We start from the raw sequence: 19,818 nt of genomic DNA on the forward strand, positions 1-19,818 counted from the left end.
AAGTCCTAAGGATAGCATCCAGATCAGTGGAAAACTGGGAAGGAGAAACACAAAAAGTTGAGGGAAAGCACCCTAGAAAGAGCCTTTTCCAACACTAAGTAGTACACAATTTACATAATTAATAATCAATTAAATCATTAATTCCCTAAAAATTTAATTAATCATTAAGTAATTCCTAATTAGCTTCCCACCCTATACCCCTACAAACTTAAGTTTTACATAATTTACATAATGAATATCAATCACATGATCAATTATAAATTAATAATTATTACTTAATTATCGTCCCACCCTATCCCCCTACAAGCCCATAAACCTGCTACAACACTATAAGTTACTATTAACAATTAAATATAAAATTCTAAATCACTTAAAATTACAAACTCCATTGAAAAACAATTAAGTATCATATAAACAATAGTGACATATAAAATTAATATATGAACTAAAACATATTAAAATAATTAAAACAAAATATTTTTTAATAGTTATATTACTGAAAACGATATTAAAAATAATATTTGTAAAAACGACATTACCTTAAAAAAATATTCTTGACAACAATAATTTTGCAGGACAATATTTTCAGATTTCAATATTTTATTTCTAATATTTCTGTCTCCCGATATTTACAACTCGATATTTTGTCCAAACACCAAATCTGTAATGCAGGTGAGACAGCCCTACCCGAGGATGATCTATAGACTCTTAATATGCCCGAGTTGCAGTGTGACATTCTTAGGACACATTTATCTATCCATGTAGTCTATTACAGTATGTCAGTCAAACACCCGAAGGTCCTAAGCCTCGCCAAAGTGGGAGAACCTCAAAAGCTTCTATGGGAATTAAGCCATGAATTTTGTTTTTGTAGCATTCACCTCCAATCCCATCTGTTTGCAGAAGACACCAAACCGATCCTGCAGGCACCATGGCATCCTGGAGATTAGTAGTGTATCATTCACAAACAGGAGGGACAGTATCACTTATTGACACAGGTTTGGTGAGCCACTGCAACAAAAGTGCAGTAAAGCCACCACTCCATTTATGTGCTATGTAAACAAGGTAAAGGCAAGGACACAGACCATGCAACACACCTTTCCAATAAATATTAGCAATGCCCTAATGACTGCACTCCCACACTCTTCAGTATTAAAACAGTAGCCCACACAATGCAACTGTAAAAAGCACAAGAAGGAAACTTGTTGTAGGTTGAATTTTGGGATGTGAGTAACTGAGTTGTGTGGGTATTTGGGTCTGGGTCAGCCAGCACCTAGGGAAACCTATCAACCCAAGAAATTACTGAAAACTACATACTTGGAGGAGCCCTGGATAGAGTGGCTTTCTGGAACACCATCACATGTTCTAACCCTGAAGGTTCTGGAAAGATAAAACATGGATTATGGAAAACAGTTTTTCCTCTAATTTCTGTGGTGGGAAGTTTCAGAATTCATGGGGTACAGCAAAAGCCCCTACCCCTACTTGTACCATTTAAAACAGTGTCATGCATGTGTAGGTGTGACTATTGTTATTGACAGAATTAGGCCAAGCAAGTGTCAGAGTGATGTCAATATAGTGTAAATGAGGTCTTCATATCACAATAGTTTTGGAATAAGTTAATTGACTATTTCAACTCCAGTCTGCGCAACAGTAGGGAAGGTATTGGACTTTAAATCCTACACCATTCCATCAATGCACCCCCCCTAAAGCAAGTCAATATAACAACTTGCATGCTGAACGAATGCTTACTAAAGACACGTTTGTTCTATTGCTGGCACTGTGAAGGCACAGTAGGATTCCGGCTTTGTTCTAATGGATGTTAATGGATGTTTCCCCTCGGACTCTCTCTTGTTTGTGGTGGTGTATTACACATACCCTTTGCAGCCAACCAACAAAATATAATCTCTGCATCACTTCCAAGCCCCATAGCTTTTGTGGTCTTGCAGGGCATATCCATGTGAGGGGAACCTTGCGGATGGTGGTCACCTAGCTGCAGGACCAGTCTACAGGCATCTTAGGGGAATCCTTCAGGATAACCCAGTAGGTGTATTCCCCTAATTGTTCCTCAGGGGAGAAAATGGGGCAGTACCACTGGCCTGGAGAGACTCATCCAACTCGTGTGGGTATTCGTGGGGTCAGCTGGAGTTAAAGTCCTACCGTGTAGCATTATTGGAGAAACAGGACGTGTATTCTTCCAGCAAGGCATTCCTTTACCATTGTTGTTCCCAGGCACAGTGTCTACTCAGGTCTCCCTTGTGCAGAGGTTTTTAAGTGGGGGAGGAAAGTTATAGAAGCCAGGCACCTCTGGACAATCCTATAGTACCACATCATCACTCCATCCCTGACCCAAATCTCTTGCACAGCATTCTGGGACAACCCAATATGGAGACTTCAAGTTGTCTGTGGAAAGAGCTTCCTTGAAAGCCTCAGCTCTGCCCATAGCGAACACATCATTTCCTAATCCCTCCTCACCAAACCTTCAAGCTCCTTTGTTTCCGAGGGCCTGGGCTGTCCCAGGATAGGTGCAGTGTGACAAGCTAATTAACAGATGCATATTTGCTCCCACCCCTTCCTTTCCCAGGAACTGGGGCAAGCACTGTTATGGCTCCATTGTGTGGAGTTAGCTTTGATCCTCCTGCTAGACAGCAGAGTGTCATACGTAGTGTAGATATAATGACAGAGGCTGTAAATCTACACTTGGAATGCATGCTAACTCCAAGATTGCTACCTTGCTGGATCCTGTATGCCTAAATGGGGCAAAACGGTATACTTTAGTGCAGATTTCACCTATAATGTGTAATACAGTTTAACCACCACAGACCTACATGATGAATGCTCATTCACATTATAAATCCGACCCGGACAGTAACAATCCCTGAAGGGGTCCTCCTGCGACACTCTACCTTTGTGCAGATACCGGGCTGCGCAAGATGTTTATCTCACACATTCACATGTAATCAGCCCATAGCCACGTATCCTAGCTGTGCACCAGTGGCCTTATCTTAAAAGCTGGTCACTGGGGGTTAGCACACTCAGTCTATCTACCATGGAATTACTGTGAGTGAGGCGTAGTTAATGACTGAACATTCACAGTAAAAATAAAACAAAACAGGTTTTCAAAAGCACGCAAAAAATCCACAGGAATTAAATGGGTAGAAGTGACTTTGAAAAACTACCTCAGTATGGATTATTATTCAGCAGCATGGTAGCAAATTGTAACAAGGTAGAGGACTTCTTCTCTCCAAAACTAAGGACACACAATGCTCCTTGTTAATATCAGGGTGACCACCAGTAAAGCACTGTTTTCAACCACACAAGTATGTACAGAAAAGACATGGAACATTCAGGTAAGACAGATTCTTGAAACCTCGCATGTTCATCAGACTAAGGCCCACATGCATCAACAATGCCATTTGCGAGTCCTTACTAGCGAAAAATAAGGATTCGCTAATAAGGAATAGTAAAAGGCTATGCATTAAGAAATCGCAAAAAAAATTGCGATTTCTTAATATTCCTTAATTGCGACTCGCAAATTGCGACTCGCAATTAAGGAATACCTCCCCATTCATTCCTATGGGCCTAGAGGCCCATAGGAATGAATGGGAAGACATTCTCAGTTCTCAATTTGCGATTCGCAATTAGCAAATCGCAAATTGAGAATGCAATTTCAAGGGTGCAGGGCTGTCCAAAGGACACCCTGTTGCAACCCTGAAATTGATCTGTGCACCTATGTTGCGCACACACATGCCCTTAGGGCATGTGTGTGCGCAACATGAAACTTTGAAAAATGCACAAAAGTGCATTTTTCAAAGTTTTAGCAAATTACCATGAAGTTGAACTTCATGGTAATTTGCTACTCCTATTAGCGAAATCGTTAATTTTTTTACTTTGATGCATTGCATTTAAGGAATCCCAATTTGGGATTCCTTAAATGCTATCGCAATTCAGAGATTCCTTAAATTGCGATTTTTGCATTTGGGATGATGCATCCCAAATGCAAAAATACCGGTCGCAAAGGGGCAGATTCTGAGGATCTGCCCATTTGCGACCGGCTTTTAGCTTGATGCATGTGGCCCTATATCATGCTACTGAGCCTCAGTACTCAAAAGAAAATGAAGCAACAGCTACATAAAACACAGCTGGGATCGTTGTCTTTAAGTCACTAGTGTACGGACGGAGCTACACACCATGGACTATGCATGTAGTGAGCCAATGAGAAGACTTTAACCTCGAAGAACTGCAGTTCCACATAACATGCAATGCTCACTCATGCAAAACCAACAGAGGAAGAGAAAAGCAAACAGGAATAGGAGTTTCAGGCAAAGAATGAGGAATGCTTCAGGAATTCAAGATCAACTAGGACACATCCTATGGCCTCCTACACCTCAGTTCCATCTCACAACAAAGAAAAACACCTCATGCAATGAATAATCCTTGAGACCAAGCTGATAAACAAAAATTCAGAAACTAACAACAATAGATGTGCAAGACTGCAAGGCAAACCACAAATAAGCTCAAGCCACTAGATCTCCTAACCTTACACACTACAGACAACATGGCAAACAGATTCTACAATATTTGTGCTATCCCTTCGCTACAGGACTCATCCGTGCCACACACATAAGTACAATAAATTTCAAGAGGCACCCCTTTGACTCCTGCAACAGCAAAGGATACCCACGCCTAAACACCAAGATGTTAAGTGATATCAGCCTCCACTTCAAAGGCTTGCAGGCTTGCCTCCTGATCCAAAGTCTCAGGGACATAAAAGACTTCCAACTATCCTGCACCAACACATGGACTCTTCTATCTGCGAGTCTGCCCTGCCAAGTGTTGCCACCGCAGTCCTGGAACCTTGGAAGTGGGCCTAAGGTGTTTGCTCCATAGGAACTGATACATCCTCTGCTGTGAGACCAGAATCCAAGCATTGCCGCTGTTGAGGGAACAGGACTGTTGCATCGCCCTCTGAACCAGCGAATCACCTTTGGAATTGCCACTTTGGAATCAATGCAACGCCACCACTGCGTGGAGAAGATTAATGCATCACCGCTACTGTGTGGAGAAACCCAGTGCACCGCCTTCAAAACCACTGCATCTCCGGCCTGAACTCTTGATCTTGTCCAGGTCCTACATAACCAGATATCACAGGTAACTGCTATTTTACAGTTTATTCTTTAAAAATGTATATCTTAAGTTTTACTTATTGGATTTTTGTTGTTTTGGTCTTGTTTTATTTATTAAGTTAAGAGATATTTCAAATCTTGTGTGAAATCTTTTTGTGAGGTGTTTTCACTGTTTTACTGTTTGAAGTGATGCACAAATACTTTAAACATTGCCTCTTAAGTTAAGCCTGACTGCTCTGTGTCAAGCTACCAGAGGATGAGCACAGGTTAATGTAAGGTGTGTTTTTGACTTACCCTGACTAGGACTGTGATTCCTGCTAGGTCAGGGTGCATACCTCTGCCATCCAGAAATCCAATTTTTGGGGTAGATATGATAACAGCCACTGTTGTAAAAGCATCATTCCTAAACCAGCCTAAGACCCTAACAAATGTGGAGGTAGGATCATACAGAGTGGTAGCTCTGAGGTGCAAGGTTCTGTATAATCCTAGCCAGCAAGCTTGAGGAAATAATACCCCACCTGCTTGATCTTGGCCAGTCTGGTTTAGTAAATGGTTGGTAGGCTGGTGATAACAGAAAAGACACAAACTTAATGTACCATGCAGAGAAATACAATTAGAAAGTTATTGTTGTATTTCTGGATGGACAGAAGACATTAGAATGGGTGAACTGGGAATTACTGAAATTAACAGGGGCACAGTGGGCAAAGAATTTAAATCTTGGATCAAGACTTGCTACATACTATCTAAATACCAGATATTAGTGAATGGAAGTCTAGCAGATAAATATATTTCCAAAGTGGTACTAAACCAAGCTGGACTACATCCCAACTGCTGGTTTTGTCATTGTTTGACCTGTGGCTTAAAGTTTGAGTGAACAACAATAGAAGAGAAGTCACAATTTGGAAGGAGACATACAGATTATACAGGTTGTGTATCTTTAATGCTGGTGTTTAGTGACAATGCAGATTCTCTGGTATTCCCTGAAAAATCACACCAGTGGAAGGAAAATTTCAAAGTGGACATGCAAAAACTTGAATTTCTGAATATCAATCTAACGAACAAATAGGTAGGAACGCGTACTAATAATAATACATATAAATTCCTGCAAGTTGCTTGACATACCTGGGAATATATTTAACCCCCACGCATAACAAATTGTACGGGGCTAACTACATATGGTACCAAAAGGGAATGGAGAGAAACTTAAGAAAGTAGCAAAAACGTTCATTTACTGGCTTAGAAGCCTCATCACTTTCAAAATTAACATTGAATTAAGGCTATATATGACATATTCTTCCAGGGCACACACACAAACTTTCTTTAAAACATTCAGAACAGATTAACCAAGTGCATCTGGGATAGTAAACGGTCAAACATACCAAAAAAACATTATTTCGCCTAAGTGGAAAAGAGGCGTGCCTGATCGAATTCCCCACTGCCTCAAAGCAGAGCGGTGTTGTGGGAAGGACATGGCTTTTGTAGTTCGGACTGGATTGTTCCCATGGGGCACAGGGTCAGCGCTGATTTGCATGTCGCCATTGTCTAACCCAGGGTGGTGTGGAGTGGAAAAACGATGGATTTGGGCCCAGATCTTTGGACTGGGGTGAATGTGTGACATTGATCCACATTCTGTCCATCATTGTTGTGTTGGCAGTTACCGCTCTAAGTGTACTGGGGATGCTCATACGTGAGTCCCAGGCACTCCACACCACTGGAATCAAGCTAGCCGGGCTGAAGAGAGGTGTTACCTCGAAACCGGGCCGGTCCTCGGATGCTTGTTTCCGTTCTGGGAAGGACATGGCTTTTGTAGTTGGGACTGACCTGTTCCCATGGGGCACAGGGTCAGCGCTGATTTGCATATCGCCATTGTCTAACCCAGGGTGGTGTGGAGTGGAAAAACGATGGATTTGGGCCCAGATCTTTGGACTGGGGTGAATGTGTGACATTGATCCACATTCTGTCTATCATTGTTGTGTTTGCAGTTACCGCTCTAAGTGTACTGGGGATGCTCAGACGTGAGTCCCAGGCACTCCACACCACTGGAATCAAGCTAGCCGGGCTGAAGAGAGGTGTTACCTCGAAACCGGGCCGGTCCTCGGATGCTTGTTTCCGTTCTGGGAAGGACATGGCTTTTGTAGTTCGGACTGGACTGTTCCCATGGGGCACAGGGTCAGTGCTGATTTGCATATCGCCATTGTCTAACCCAGGGTGGTGTGGAGTGGAAAAACAATGGATTTGGGCCCAGATCTTTGGACTGGGGTGAATGTGTGACATTGACCCACATTCTGTCCATCATTGTTGTGTTTGCAGTTACCGCTCTAAGTGTACTGGGGATGCTCAGACGTGAGTCCCAGGCACTCCACACCACTGGAATCAAGCTAGCCGGGCTGAAGAGAGGTGTTACCTCGAAACCGGGCCGGTCCTCGGATGCTTGTTTCCGTTCTGGGAAGGACATGGCTTTTGTAGTTCGGACTGGACTGTTCCCATGGGGCACAGGGTCAGCGCTGATTTGCATATCGCCATTGTCTAACCCAGGGTGGTGTGGAGTGGAAAAACGGTGGATTTGGGCCCAGATCTTTGGATTGGGGTGAATGTGTGACATTGATCCACATTCTGTCCATCATTGTTGTGTTTGCAGTTACCGCTCTAAGTGTACTGGGGATGCTCAGACGTGAGTCCCAGGCACTCCACACCACTGGATTCAAGCTAGCCGGGCTGAAGAGAGGTGTTACCTCGAAACCGGGCCGGTCCTCGGATGCTTGTTTCCGTTCTGGGAAGGACATGGCTTTTGTAGTTCGGACTGGACTGTTCCCATGGGGCACAGGGTCAGCGCTGATTTGCATATCGCCATTGTCTAACCCAGGGTGGTGTGGAGTGGAAAAACGATGGATTTGGGCCCAGATCTTTGGACTGGGGTGAATGTGTGACATTGATCCACATTCTGTCCATCATTGTTGTGTTTGCAGTGGAACAGAGAACGTCATAAATTAGAAGCAATGTGTTATATCGAAAACAATCAATATAAAACTGCCTTCCCCCTATCAGAGAATGAAAGGTTTCTGATCTTGCATATGAGGTAGTGGGTAGGGGATATAATGGTTATGCAAGGTGCCATAATACTGCTGTCAGACTTTGAGAGGTATGGCCTTAGAGCCACAGAGAACCAAATGTGGTATCAACACTGCATAATCTCCTCCACTCTGTAAGCAAGGAGTTGACATGGACCTAAGGAGGTGACATGGACCTAAGGAGGTGACATGGATCTAAGGAGGTGACATAGACCTAAGGAGTCGACATGGACCTAAGGAGGTGACATGGACCTAATGAGCTGACATGGACCTAAAGAGGTGAAATTGGCCTAAGGAGGTGACATGGACCTAAGGAGGTGACATGGACCTAAGGAAGCCACCTGGACCTAGGGCGGCGACATGGACCTAAGGATGTGACATGGATCTAAGGAGGCGACATGGACCTAAGGAGGCAACATGGACCTAAGGAGGTGACATGGACCTAAGGAGGTGACATGGATCTAAGGAGGTGACATAGACCTAAGGATGGGACATGGACCTAAGGATGCGACATGGACCTAAGGAGGCGGCATGGTCCTAAGGAGGTGGCATGGACCTAGGGAGGCGACATGGACCTAAGGAGGCGACATGCACCTAAAGAGGTGACATGGACCTAAGGAGGTGACATGGACCTAAGTAGGCGACATGGACCTAAGGAGGCGGCATGGACTAAGGAGGCAACATGGACCTAAGGATCTAAGGAGGCGACATGGACTTAAGGAGGCGGAATGGACCTAAGGAAGCGGCATGGGCCCAAGGAGGCGGCATGGACCTAAGAAGGCGACATTGACCTAAGGAGGCAACATGGACCTTAGGAGGTGACATGGATTTGAGGAGGCGACATGGACCTAAGGAGGCGACATGGACCTAAGGAAGCGACATGGACCTAAGGAGGCGACATGGACCTAAGGAGGTGACATGGACCTAATGAGCTGACATGGACCTAAAGAGGTGAAATTCGCCTAAGGAGGCGACATGGACCTAAGGAGGTGACATGGACCTAAGGAAGCCACATGGACCTAGGGAGGCGACATGGACCTAAGGATGTGACATGGATCTAAGGAGGCGACATGGAACTAAGGAGGCAACATGGACCTAAGGAGGTGACATGGACCTAAGGAGGTGACATGGATCTAAGGAGGTGACATAGACCTAAGGATGCGACATGGACCTAAGGATGCGACATGGACCTAAGGAGGCGGCATGGTCCTAAGGAGGTGGCATGGACCTAGGGAGGCGACATGGACCTAAGGAGGCGACATGCACCTAAAGAGGTGACATGGACCTAAGGAGGTGACATGGACCTAAGTAGGCGACATGGACCTAAGGAGGCGGCATGGACCTAAGGAGGCAACATGGACCTAAGGATCTAAGGAGGCGACATGGACCTAAGGAGGCGGAATGGACCTAAGGAGGCGGCATGGGCCCAAGGAGGCGGCATGGACCTAAGGAGGCGACATTGACCTAAGGAGGCGACATTGACCTAAGGAGGCAACATGGACCTTAGGAGGTGACATGGATCTGAGGAGGTGACATGGACCTAAGGAGGCGACATGGACCTAAGGAAGCGACATGGACCTAAGGAGGCGACATGGACCTAAGGAAGCGACATGGACCTAAGGATGTGACTTGGCTCTAAGGAGGCGACATGGACCTAAGGAGGAGACATGGACCTAAGGAGGCGACATGGACCTAAGGAAGTGACATGGACCTAAGGAGGTGACATGGATCTAAGGAGGTGACATAGACCTAATGATACGACATGGACCTAAGGATGCGACATGGACCTAAGGAGGTGGCATGGAGCTAAGGAGGCAGCATGGACCTAAGGAGGCAACATGGACCTAAGGATCCAAGGAGGCGATATGGACCTAAGGAGGTGGAATGGACCTAAGGAGGCAGCATGGGCCTAAGGAGGCGGCATGGATCTAAGGAGGCGACATTGACCTAAGGAGGCGACATGGACCTAAGGAGGTGCGATGGATCTAAGGAGGTGACATGGGCCTAAGGAGGCGATATGGACCTAAGGAGGCGACATGGACCTAAGGAGGTGACATGGACCTAAGGAGGCGACATGGACCTAAGGAGGCGACATGGACCTAAGGAGGCGGCATGGGCCTAAGCAGGCGACATGGACCTAAGGAGGCGACATGGACCTAAGGAGGTGACATGGACCTACAAAGATCACGGGCTAGGGAACAACAGTTGAATAGATGATGAAAATTGGAAGCACACATGGCCTTGCATACACTAGGAACAGTAGGGTTCAGGAAGTGGAGAAAGTCTTAAGAATACTAATCGGGTCGTGCTATACACCTATTAGGCACAAGAAATAAAGAATACATTGACACTTGCTGGACAGAGTGTGGGAGGGGGAATGTCCTAACTCATAAATATTTTCATTGTCTCATATTGTAATATCAATGTCAAGAGCAGCACCAATGATTCAGAGAGACCATGTGTGCTCAGGGGAAGGAGGAGTCCATCAAGTGCTGTATGGCAGTGCATGCTGGACGCCGAGCTCAACTTTCTCGCCACCTGGATTTTCTGAATGTCCCTGCGCTTGTGGTCACTCAGAAGGGTGTTCCACCTGTAGTGCCAGATTAAAGGGTGGCATTGGGACTGCAAAATTTAGGGCTGAGTGAAGGAGTCAAACTTGGCCTTCTTCTTTCTTTGTCAAATGAACACCATAAATTACAGGAAAGAGGAATGAACGAACAAACTTTAAGAATGACCTTTCAGAGATGGTGGTCTGCATATAGGAGGTTAGGATGGAAGTCTGGGCATAGAAGATTATCTGAGGCACCGAGTCCAAAATGAAGCAGAGTCTTTTCCTGTGAAGTTAGTACCTGTCTAAACCAATGTGTTGAAAAGCATTTGTTTCCTCATTTTTCATTGCATTCTTCACCACGTTGATACTATTTTGTCTCTGAATTTTGCTTCTAGCAATTGGAACCTTCTACTAAATTCTACTTCTATGTATTATGCCCGACGCCTTGTTGCCTTTCGTCAATACTAATCTTTATCTCCAAAAAAGAGTATTGCATCTTAAATTAAATTTAACCATGGAAATATATGTTTCAATGCAAAAGTAAAACTGAACCTTTTGGCTTAGTTTCTGCTTGTTTGGTGCGACTAGATCTGAGGAAGGCCAATGCTCCATCGTAAACAGGCAAGGCACAGAGAACATTAACAAAAACAGGTGACACGAGAGTGTTGCTCTCACCTGGTCAGTCTTCAAACAATCATGGGATACAAAGATGTTTGTAGCATTGTTTGTTGACACTTCAAATGTAAAACACATCTGACTTGTATATAACGAGGGTAAACTCTAAATCAAGGGAGGGCTGTGAAATTAGCATAGACCAATGAAACCGGTTGGGTGTGTTTTTACAAACTGGCCTCTAAATGCATCAGAGACCCAACACCGTGACGTTCGAATAGTAAGTGTTATTTCAAACACAGTGGTCTTTCAATAGCCGGCCTTGTGTTCGAACATTAGCTCATTCGTAAAAAGAAAAAGTAGATCTTTGGTTCTGGTCGCAATAACATCAAAGAGGCCTCTGAGTGAAAGACAAAGCTCTTTACTCTCTTTGCGTGGCCTCGGTGGTGTTCTCGAGGGGTTTTGGAAGTGGAGGATGGGCACTAGGGCTAAGGGTCATCTGCATCTTCTGTGCTTCTCACATGCTATATTGCTTTGCAAATTTGCTAAAACGTAAAAGGCCCCTATCTCCTAGTGATACCTCTTCGGTGGAAGTTCCTGTGTCATCTCTTCAGACTCCCATCACCACCACTTTCCTACAGCTTGGGCCTTGGCCTCAGTCGGACCCTACTCCACTGCTGCCTGGTCTAAGAATTCTCCTGTGGGCAACAATGCAACAAGGCTATTCTCTTATGGCGGAGGTCTTTCATAGTTGAATCTCCAACTCGACAGTGAGGCTAACCTTGGATCACTACTAGGTGCTACTAGCACCTCTCTTGACACACATTGGTCAGCATGCCTGCTCTTGAAGCTGCTGTATGTGTGTGATAAGGTTTTAAAGTCCTTAAATGAATTCTGGAAACAAGGTTAACATTTCTACACTGATGTTTGGTCTTGGTGAGCAGTGGCACCGAATTTGTGTAACCGTGAGGTCTGAACTCATGATCCCATCTTGTGGTGTAAAAGCCAGGACATCTAAGGGTTTCACAGGGCAGGCGTTGGCTTGACCTGGCCTCAGCCGGTGCCCTGAAGGCCTCTTGCTCTTTTCTTCTCAGGTCAGCAAAGTCAATTCTACCAGGACATAGTGAAACGGTCCTCTGCAGCCTGCCATCGTTAACTCAGAATTTTCGATAACATGTTGCTCTACTTCTTTTCATCTCAGATTTGTTCGGAGTAGGGATAAAGTGTTCATTACACAGATATGAAATGTTGTTTTTTGGTGCTACGTGAGCCAATGGGAGTCAATATCCATTGGGAGAGGAAGGATTATGGGCTGGCGACCTTTAGGCTTCCTTCTTTTATCAACTGAAAATGCCAAGTTGGGCCACATGCAGCTAGAAATAAGAACATAACAGTCTGGTGGAGACCATCAAGAGAGGATAACAGATTAAGGACAGCCATCTAAAATATGCCATCATCACCCTTCTCTCCAGGAAGAATTCTGGCTTTTTCTTCTCCCATTAAGTCACCCATTTTATTTTTATTAGGAATCGCAACACCACGCGTCGACAATGTAACCATTTTATCCAAAGCAAAGAGGGAGTCGTTATCTGGGATTGACAGGGACCTAGAGGCCATAACTTTGAAGTCCAGTGCTTGGGTCGCCGGTTTATTTAGTTAATTTAATTTATTTTATTTTATAATTTATGTATTTATATTTGTTATGTGCTAGTTTAGAACTTCAGAGGACTGATAACTGTGTAGGCAGCAGTTCTTCAATACTTGTCCCCATTGAGTGTGGGTCAATTGAAGTCTTTTCGGAAATCATTTTTAGGTCTGGTCTAGAGTCAGCTTTAGCTGCCTCATCAACCTCATGTTTAAAATCATAACTAAAATACATATATACATACAAGAGATTTCAAAAAAACGTCTTTATTCACTGGCCTGTACGACTGCAGTTCACGTTTTGCTTCTACACACTACAGCACAAAGCCTAGTTATATAGGTCAGCCGGCTTCAGCCATTGGCTTTCTTCCGTATGTGTAATGGAACTTGCCTTTTACCAGAGGCGGCTCCTCTGCAATGTAGGGAGGCACACCACAGTACTCCTACTCCTAAAAAAACACTCAACAGATTCGAAGCCGCCAGACAACTACCAACCGATCTCCCTGCCATGCTAACCTGCAAAAGTCACAGAGAAAATCATCAATAAGCGACAAGCCACCCACCTCAATGACAAGAACCTCCTTGACACCACCCAATCCTTATTCAGGTGAATCCCCTGCACTGAGAACACAGATGACATCCAACTAATCATGGACAGAAGAGACGTCACTGCCCTCATCAGACTAGACCTATCCGCCGCCTTCAACACTGTCTCCAACCCCATCCTCATTCACTTCCTCCATAAAGCAGGCATACAAGGTCCCACTCTTCACTGGATCTGCTCCTTCTTAACAAACCACATTCAGTCAGACAGCCTGCCTCCCTTCACCTTGTCCACCGCCAAACACATCTGCGGATTCCTCAAGTATCTTCGCTGAACCCCACACTCTTTGACACCTATATAGCCTCACTCATCAGCATCTTCTGAACCCATGGAATCAAGGTCATTTCCTATGTAGATGACACTCTACGACAAAACACCAAGCACCTGGATCAACTTCATCTCCTGTATGTCTGAAGTCACAAGCTCAGTGAAAACAACTGCCTAAGACTAAATATGGACAAAACAAAAGGTGCAATCTTTGGAAAAGTCACATTGCAATGGAACACCATCTGGTGGCAATTAGAACTTAGAACCACACCCCGCCCACTAACCCAAGTGAAGAACTTTAGCACTATGAATGGCGACAAACTCGCCATGACCAACCAAATGAACTCAATCTCCGCCTCCTGTTTACACACCCTCAAAAAGCTCAAGAACATCTTCACTCGGCTCAAAGTCAACACACGTAGGACCATCACCGAGGCCATCATCACCAGAAAGTTGGACTCCAGCAACGCGCTCCACATGGGAATCAACACACAAATGACCATGAGGCTCAAGAACATTCAAAAGTCAGTGGGCAGAATCACACACTGGCTTCCTCCCCGCACTCACATCACCCTGCGCCTCAGAGATCTTGACGGGATCCCTGTCACCAAACTCACACTTTCCAAACTCCTAACACGTCTAGAGAGCCCTGCACAATCTTGACCTCACCTACCACACATCTGCATTAACTTCCCCCAACCTATCAGACACCTCCTCTCAGCCGTTCTCTTACTCGCACACATCCCTGCATACGCAAAACCAGAACCTGAGGTCAAGACTACGCCCACCTTCCCCCCGAAGCCTAGAACGACCTGCCTCTTTACATCAGATCCGCCTCCTCAGTTCTTGAGTACCGCAAGAAACTGAAGGCCTGGCTCCTCACCTCTACCTAGACACAGCCTAAGCAGCTCCAGCTCTTAGTGCTTCCATGCTTTCCAGGGTGAGTCGCGCACTGTACAGATACCCATAGCACAACACTTAAGTTCCTATGGAGAAGAGTGTAAGAGAAAATGTATACTACCTCAGTTTTGCCTGTTAAATGTCAAGTAATTCAAGATATGGGCAAGCACCCTTAGGCATAAACCACCAGCTTGTTTCACAGGTATACTGCCTGTAGTTGCCATCTTGCCTGTTGGTAAAAGATGTGTGTGACACTCTGATGCTCTAATGTTCCAGTTCCCTACTGCAGAAGATGAGCAAACAGCCGCAAGAAGAAACACTGCCTAGTGCCCCAGTCATAGTAGATGTTAATTATGCCAACACCATGAAACCTCGTACACTATTTTTATTACATCATTACCATGGCCCAGGTAATTCCATTGGGGCTGGTAATCTCAAAACACTTGCTGCCAGTGCTTGTGGAAAACATGTTGCATTGATTCTTTACTGAGAAGATAAATCGTATTTTTGTTCACCGAATATCAACACATGCGCTACGCCTCACTAAAGATGAGTACATTTATCGGAACAGATGGGAAGCGCCAACTGCAGCATAATCCCTCAGTCAGCAAAAGCAGCTGTAGTAATCAACACAGCCGGGAGACCGCGAGAACAGCGCGCGTGCAGCAAGGACACGAGGCGCGCACACAGGGACATGAAACGGGGTCTGAGAAGTAGGTAAAACCCAGAGGTGAAGCATCTGGCAGAGACCCAGGGCTAAAATACAGACAAGTCTGCAGCGCTGCAAGACAGAGCTCATCACCGCGAGTCTGGGGCTGCAGAAAGAGCTGAAAAAAACAGCAAGGTGCACGCGTTGAAAAGAAAACAGACGCAGACATCACCCCTGTGAAAAGTGATATAAGGAGGAGGAGGGTACATGAAAATCTAAATGAAGTAGGGGTGTTGCTATGGCTTCAGCCCAAACAACATTGCTGGCCCCATGAGCTCCGAACCTCTCAGCGTGCAGATAAATAACAGCGCACAGAACAGAACATGCGCGGACAGTGGTGTCGCCACTGAAAAACACACGTGCCTTTTTGAGCAATGCGGTAGTGACAGAAACGAGTGTTAAATTGGGTTATTGCACTTCTCTGACAATGTGGATGGTTTAGACAAGTGGACATTATAAGTCATGGAATTGCCGGGCATGAGTTCTGCAGACTGAAGACACGAGGAAATCAAAAGCAAATAACTGTGGAAAAATGGGCGGCGACGTTGTTCCCATGAGGTATTATCAAAGGAAGGCTTTATCCAGGGTTGATACTGTGTGCCAAAGGTATTGCCGCATCAGAGAATGCACCCACCCCTGGAAAGGCCCCATGCATCCACATGCATTTGAGAGCAAGGAGCCCGTGGTAGTCACATGGGCATAACTGTCAATGGTGCAGCTGGTGCAGTGGCACCCGGGCCCATAGCCCCGGGGGGCCCATTGAACCCTAAACATTGCTGATTTGACTAATCTTAAAGAACCCAAAGGAACTATTTTCCCTGCTGCATCAGGGCCCAGGACCTCCTTGCTACTTTACTGGGCAGGCTGAGTGAAAGCATGGCGAGGACATACAAGCATGAGAACGGCCACACCACACAGCTCTTAAATGCAGACATAACTTTGGGTAGAGCACAAACAAAACCAGGATGGTCGACCACAACATGGGATAAAGTCAGGAAGAGGTCATCAAAATGAACAAAAACAAATACAATCCCCCTCAGATGCAGTCAACAAAAAGAAAGTTCGTCCAAACATCTCAACATAGGTTTGAGGTCAATATGGTATTATTATTTTTTTTAAATTAGAGATTTAAGATTACAGTTTGGGTTACTTTAGGAAAAGGGTTTTGTTAAGGGATTTTTTAGTTTAATATAATGCTTAGAGTTCGATTTAGTGTCAAGTTGAGAGCTAGTGGCTAGGTAAGGCACATATGTGTTGGCGTTAGGGTGAGGGCTCTTATCATTGTCTTTTCGGCAGGAGAAGAACCCTGTTGTCAAAGTCGGATATAGGTGGTGCAGATATCAGTGGAGCAGCAGGTACAGTGGCACCAGTGACCACAGGTGGGAGGGTTCCTCTGCACCCCAAATATGACAGTCTGTTATCACCCAGCCCGTGGCGTGCGGGGCCCATTTTCCTTGCTTGACAATGGTGGAATATAGAATATTAGCAAAACTCAACATATTGAAGTGTTTCAAGGCGCATGTCAGTACTTGTTGCAGAAAGCAGTAGTTTGAAACTCTTCACACTGGAACTTTTTTCTAACACATACATTCTCAGAAGACATGAAGAAGGAAGGACAGTAGAAATAGTTCTAACTAAACTGTGGCTTTGCTTCACACACGGATCTCACAGCCCGCTGACACACGGTAGTAGTAGTAAAAAGCTTTATTCGATTTTAGAACAAGATAAAATCATAAAAGCGACAATCATAATAAACATTTTCATATACAGTCATAAAAATACAGTAAAAATAGTATTAAACATTATATATGCATTCGCATGATAAAGCCGTTCATAACTACAGTAATTTAGATAAAATGTTTAGACTCCACCTGCTGATTTATGTAATATCAATCATGGGTGCCCTGGATAGGTTGATTTTCGGTCGTTGTGATTAGACGAGAGTAGAACGGATTTTCAGGCAGTTTTTAAGAAACATAGCTATACATTTGGCATTTGATACTGTATCTAAATGTTGTAAAGCCATAAAGGCGGGGCGGCATCTTCTCAGTCCTTGAGATAACAGAATTGGAATAATCCAGCGTTTGCGTGGTAGTTCGTAGAATTTACAGAACAGAAATACATGAATATTGGACTGTTCTGAAATACCATCGCAAGGACACCGGATAATAACAGTTGACCAATCCTGTCTCCTTGGGAATGTGACCAAACGAAAAAACAAATTAAGCCTAAATCGTGTCAGCAAATATTTTTCATAGCTGGTCAGACAAAAGGTAAGATACGGCTGGATGCCCTGAGTACATTGAATAGTTAGAATATGGCGATTGGAAGCTTTATTAATTTCTTGGGCCATACGTAATTCCCTTAAGTGAGATAGACATAGCAATCTCAAGGCCTTTCTTGTAACGGTGGTTAATATTGCAGGATCTTTAAAATATTTAGAAAGGCCCAAATCCCTAAGAAAATTATGAACAAAGGACAGCCACGGAACATCTGACCAATTGTCTAAAACTAGGCAGTCTGCAATTAAGACACGAGTCAAGCTACACTGCTCTGTTGTCCAAATACGATGCCACAATAATATTGGCTGGATTTTTATATAGTCAGCAATATAATCCATGCCCAGTTCAATATGACAAGCAAACGTCGGAGAGCACTGTGGGACGGCCAAAAGGTAACGGATAAAATTGTTCTCTACCCTCTGCAGAATGTCTACAGATACATAGCCCCACACCCCAGCGCCATAGACAGCTACGCTGTGGCACTTAGCATGGTATATTTGCAAAAGTTCTTTTGGGGGGGGCTTTCCTATTTTACGGGCAAAAGCAATTAGGGAAGAAGTAGCTCTTAAAAATAAAAGGTGTCTACTAACAATGGCCGGTTTCCACACGGTACATCTTGCTCACTTACGTTTTTCCTGTTCGTCCATCCTGTCACCCAAAAGATGTTTTTTGATTGATGATCTGCGATATACCACATGGACTCTGTCCTCCACATCATGCTTGTCCTTCTCCAAGGGTTCAATAAAGAACTCATCCTCGTTCGTACGAATCAATCCTGCCTAGAATCAGAGATCAGAGTTTAAACATCCCAATAGCCGAGGAGACAGAAAACACTCACAGCAAGCAGAGTTCCTGTTGAAACACTGGGTGGCAAGCACCATGCAGAGGAAAACAAACAGTGGCACAACTAAGGCATTGGATCCACACACTATAGGCTCTTTAAACATTCAAAAGAATATTCGAAACGCTAGGGTACTTTTCAAAATGATCCAAACATTGGCTATAGGTGAATTTTTTCTTCTTTCATTCTCAAATCACAAGGGCCACAAACACCCCCCCCCCCCCCTTGTCACAGTGCTAGTAATTAGAAGATAATCTTAGCTGCCTTGTGAGTTGGCTGGTAAGGATTGTGCTAGCCTTGCCACCCTTATAATTTACCACTGCCTTGCCCAGTATGTAATTTGTACTCTTTGGTTATTTGTGTTTATAGCACGCATGCACTTTATGTCACATGACTTGCTAAAGTCACCTTTTTTAATTTGTTTGTTTTGCTATTTATATATGTTACATACAAAATTCACCATTATAAATAATAAATATACAAAATTGAACAGAACATTTATTGCGGTGTGCTTTGATTCATATTCATGTTCAGATTATTAACTGCACATTAATGGCTATTTAGAAATGACACTGCTGTGCTTCTGATTGTTGAATTCACTTGTTTGCTAAGCAATTGCATCACCCAACAGAACTCATTGTAGATCTTATTGAATTATACATTGCAGCACTGCTGATGGAAAGAAAGGTTTCTGCCACGTGTACTTTATTCCAGCTAGTCTAGTCCCCTACCACCTGTAGGCCTCTAAGGCACTCGACTGGGTATGGTAGGGCCCTATAGGACCCCTAGAAAGAACTTGGGTGAACCTAACACCCTTTACAATGGGTGGAGAAATGGAAATTAAAATGTACAAATAATTACAAAATCCAATTGGTCAACAGAAAACTCTCAATATTTATTTTCAAATAGGGGCACTTGTCTTTCATTTGCAAGGCTTTAACCAGTAATGAATTCCACATTTTTACCAAAACACATATATAACAATCCCCTTATTTTTGTTCAAAACAGTGGTTTATACCAAGACAAAAAAATATTAAATGCCTACCTTAACACCTGGTTGATACCTACATATTGATGGGTAGGGCCAAGAGGCCGACCGTGGTGCATAGGCACTTTTCAAGTGATATTATCGTAAATGAGTTATTTAGAAAATTTAACGCTACGAGGTATGATTTTTACAGTAAACACAAAATAAAACATAATGCTTGTGGGTGAAATTT

General features: G+C 44.2%; 1 protein-coding gene across 1 annotated transcript in view; it reads right to left on the minus strand.

Annotated features, from left to right (window-relative positions):
• The window catches only part of ADAMTS2 (ADAM metallopeptidase with thrombospondin type 1 motif 2), a 1,744,160-nt gene that overhangs the window by 1,251,459 nt on the left and 472,883 nt on the right, over positions 1–19,818 (minus strand). The window contains exon 3 of the mRNA XM_078653324.1: positions 18,386–18,536. Within this exon, the coding sequence (XP_078509450.1) occupies positions 18,386–18,536 (151 nt within the window). The remainder of the gene's footprint in view (positions 1–18,385; positions 18,537–19,818) is intronic.

This window comes from Lissotriton helveticus, chromosome 7 (assembly GCF_964261635.1).
Source record: "Lissotriton helveticus chromosome 7, aLisHel1.1, whole genome shotgun sequence".
Lineage (NCBI taxonomy): Eukaryota > Metazoa > Chordata > Amphibia > Caudata > Salamandridae > Lissotriton > Lissotriton helveticus.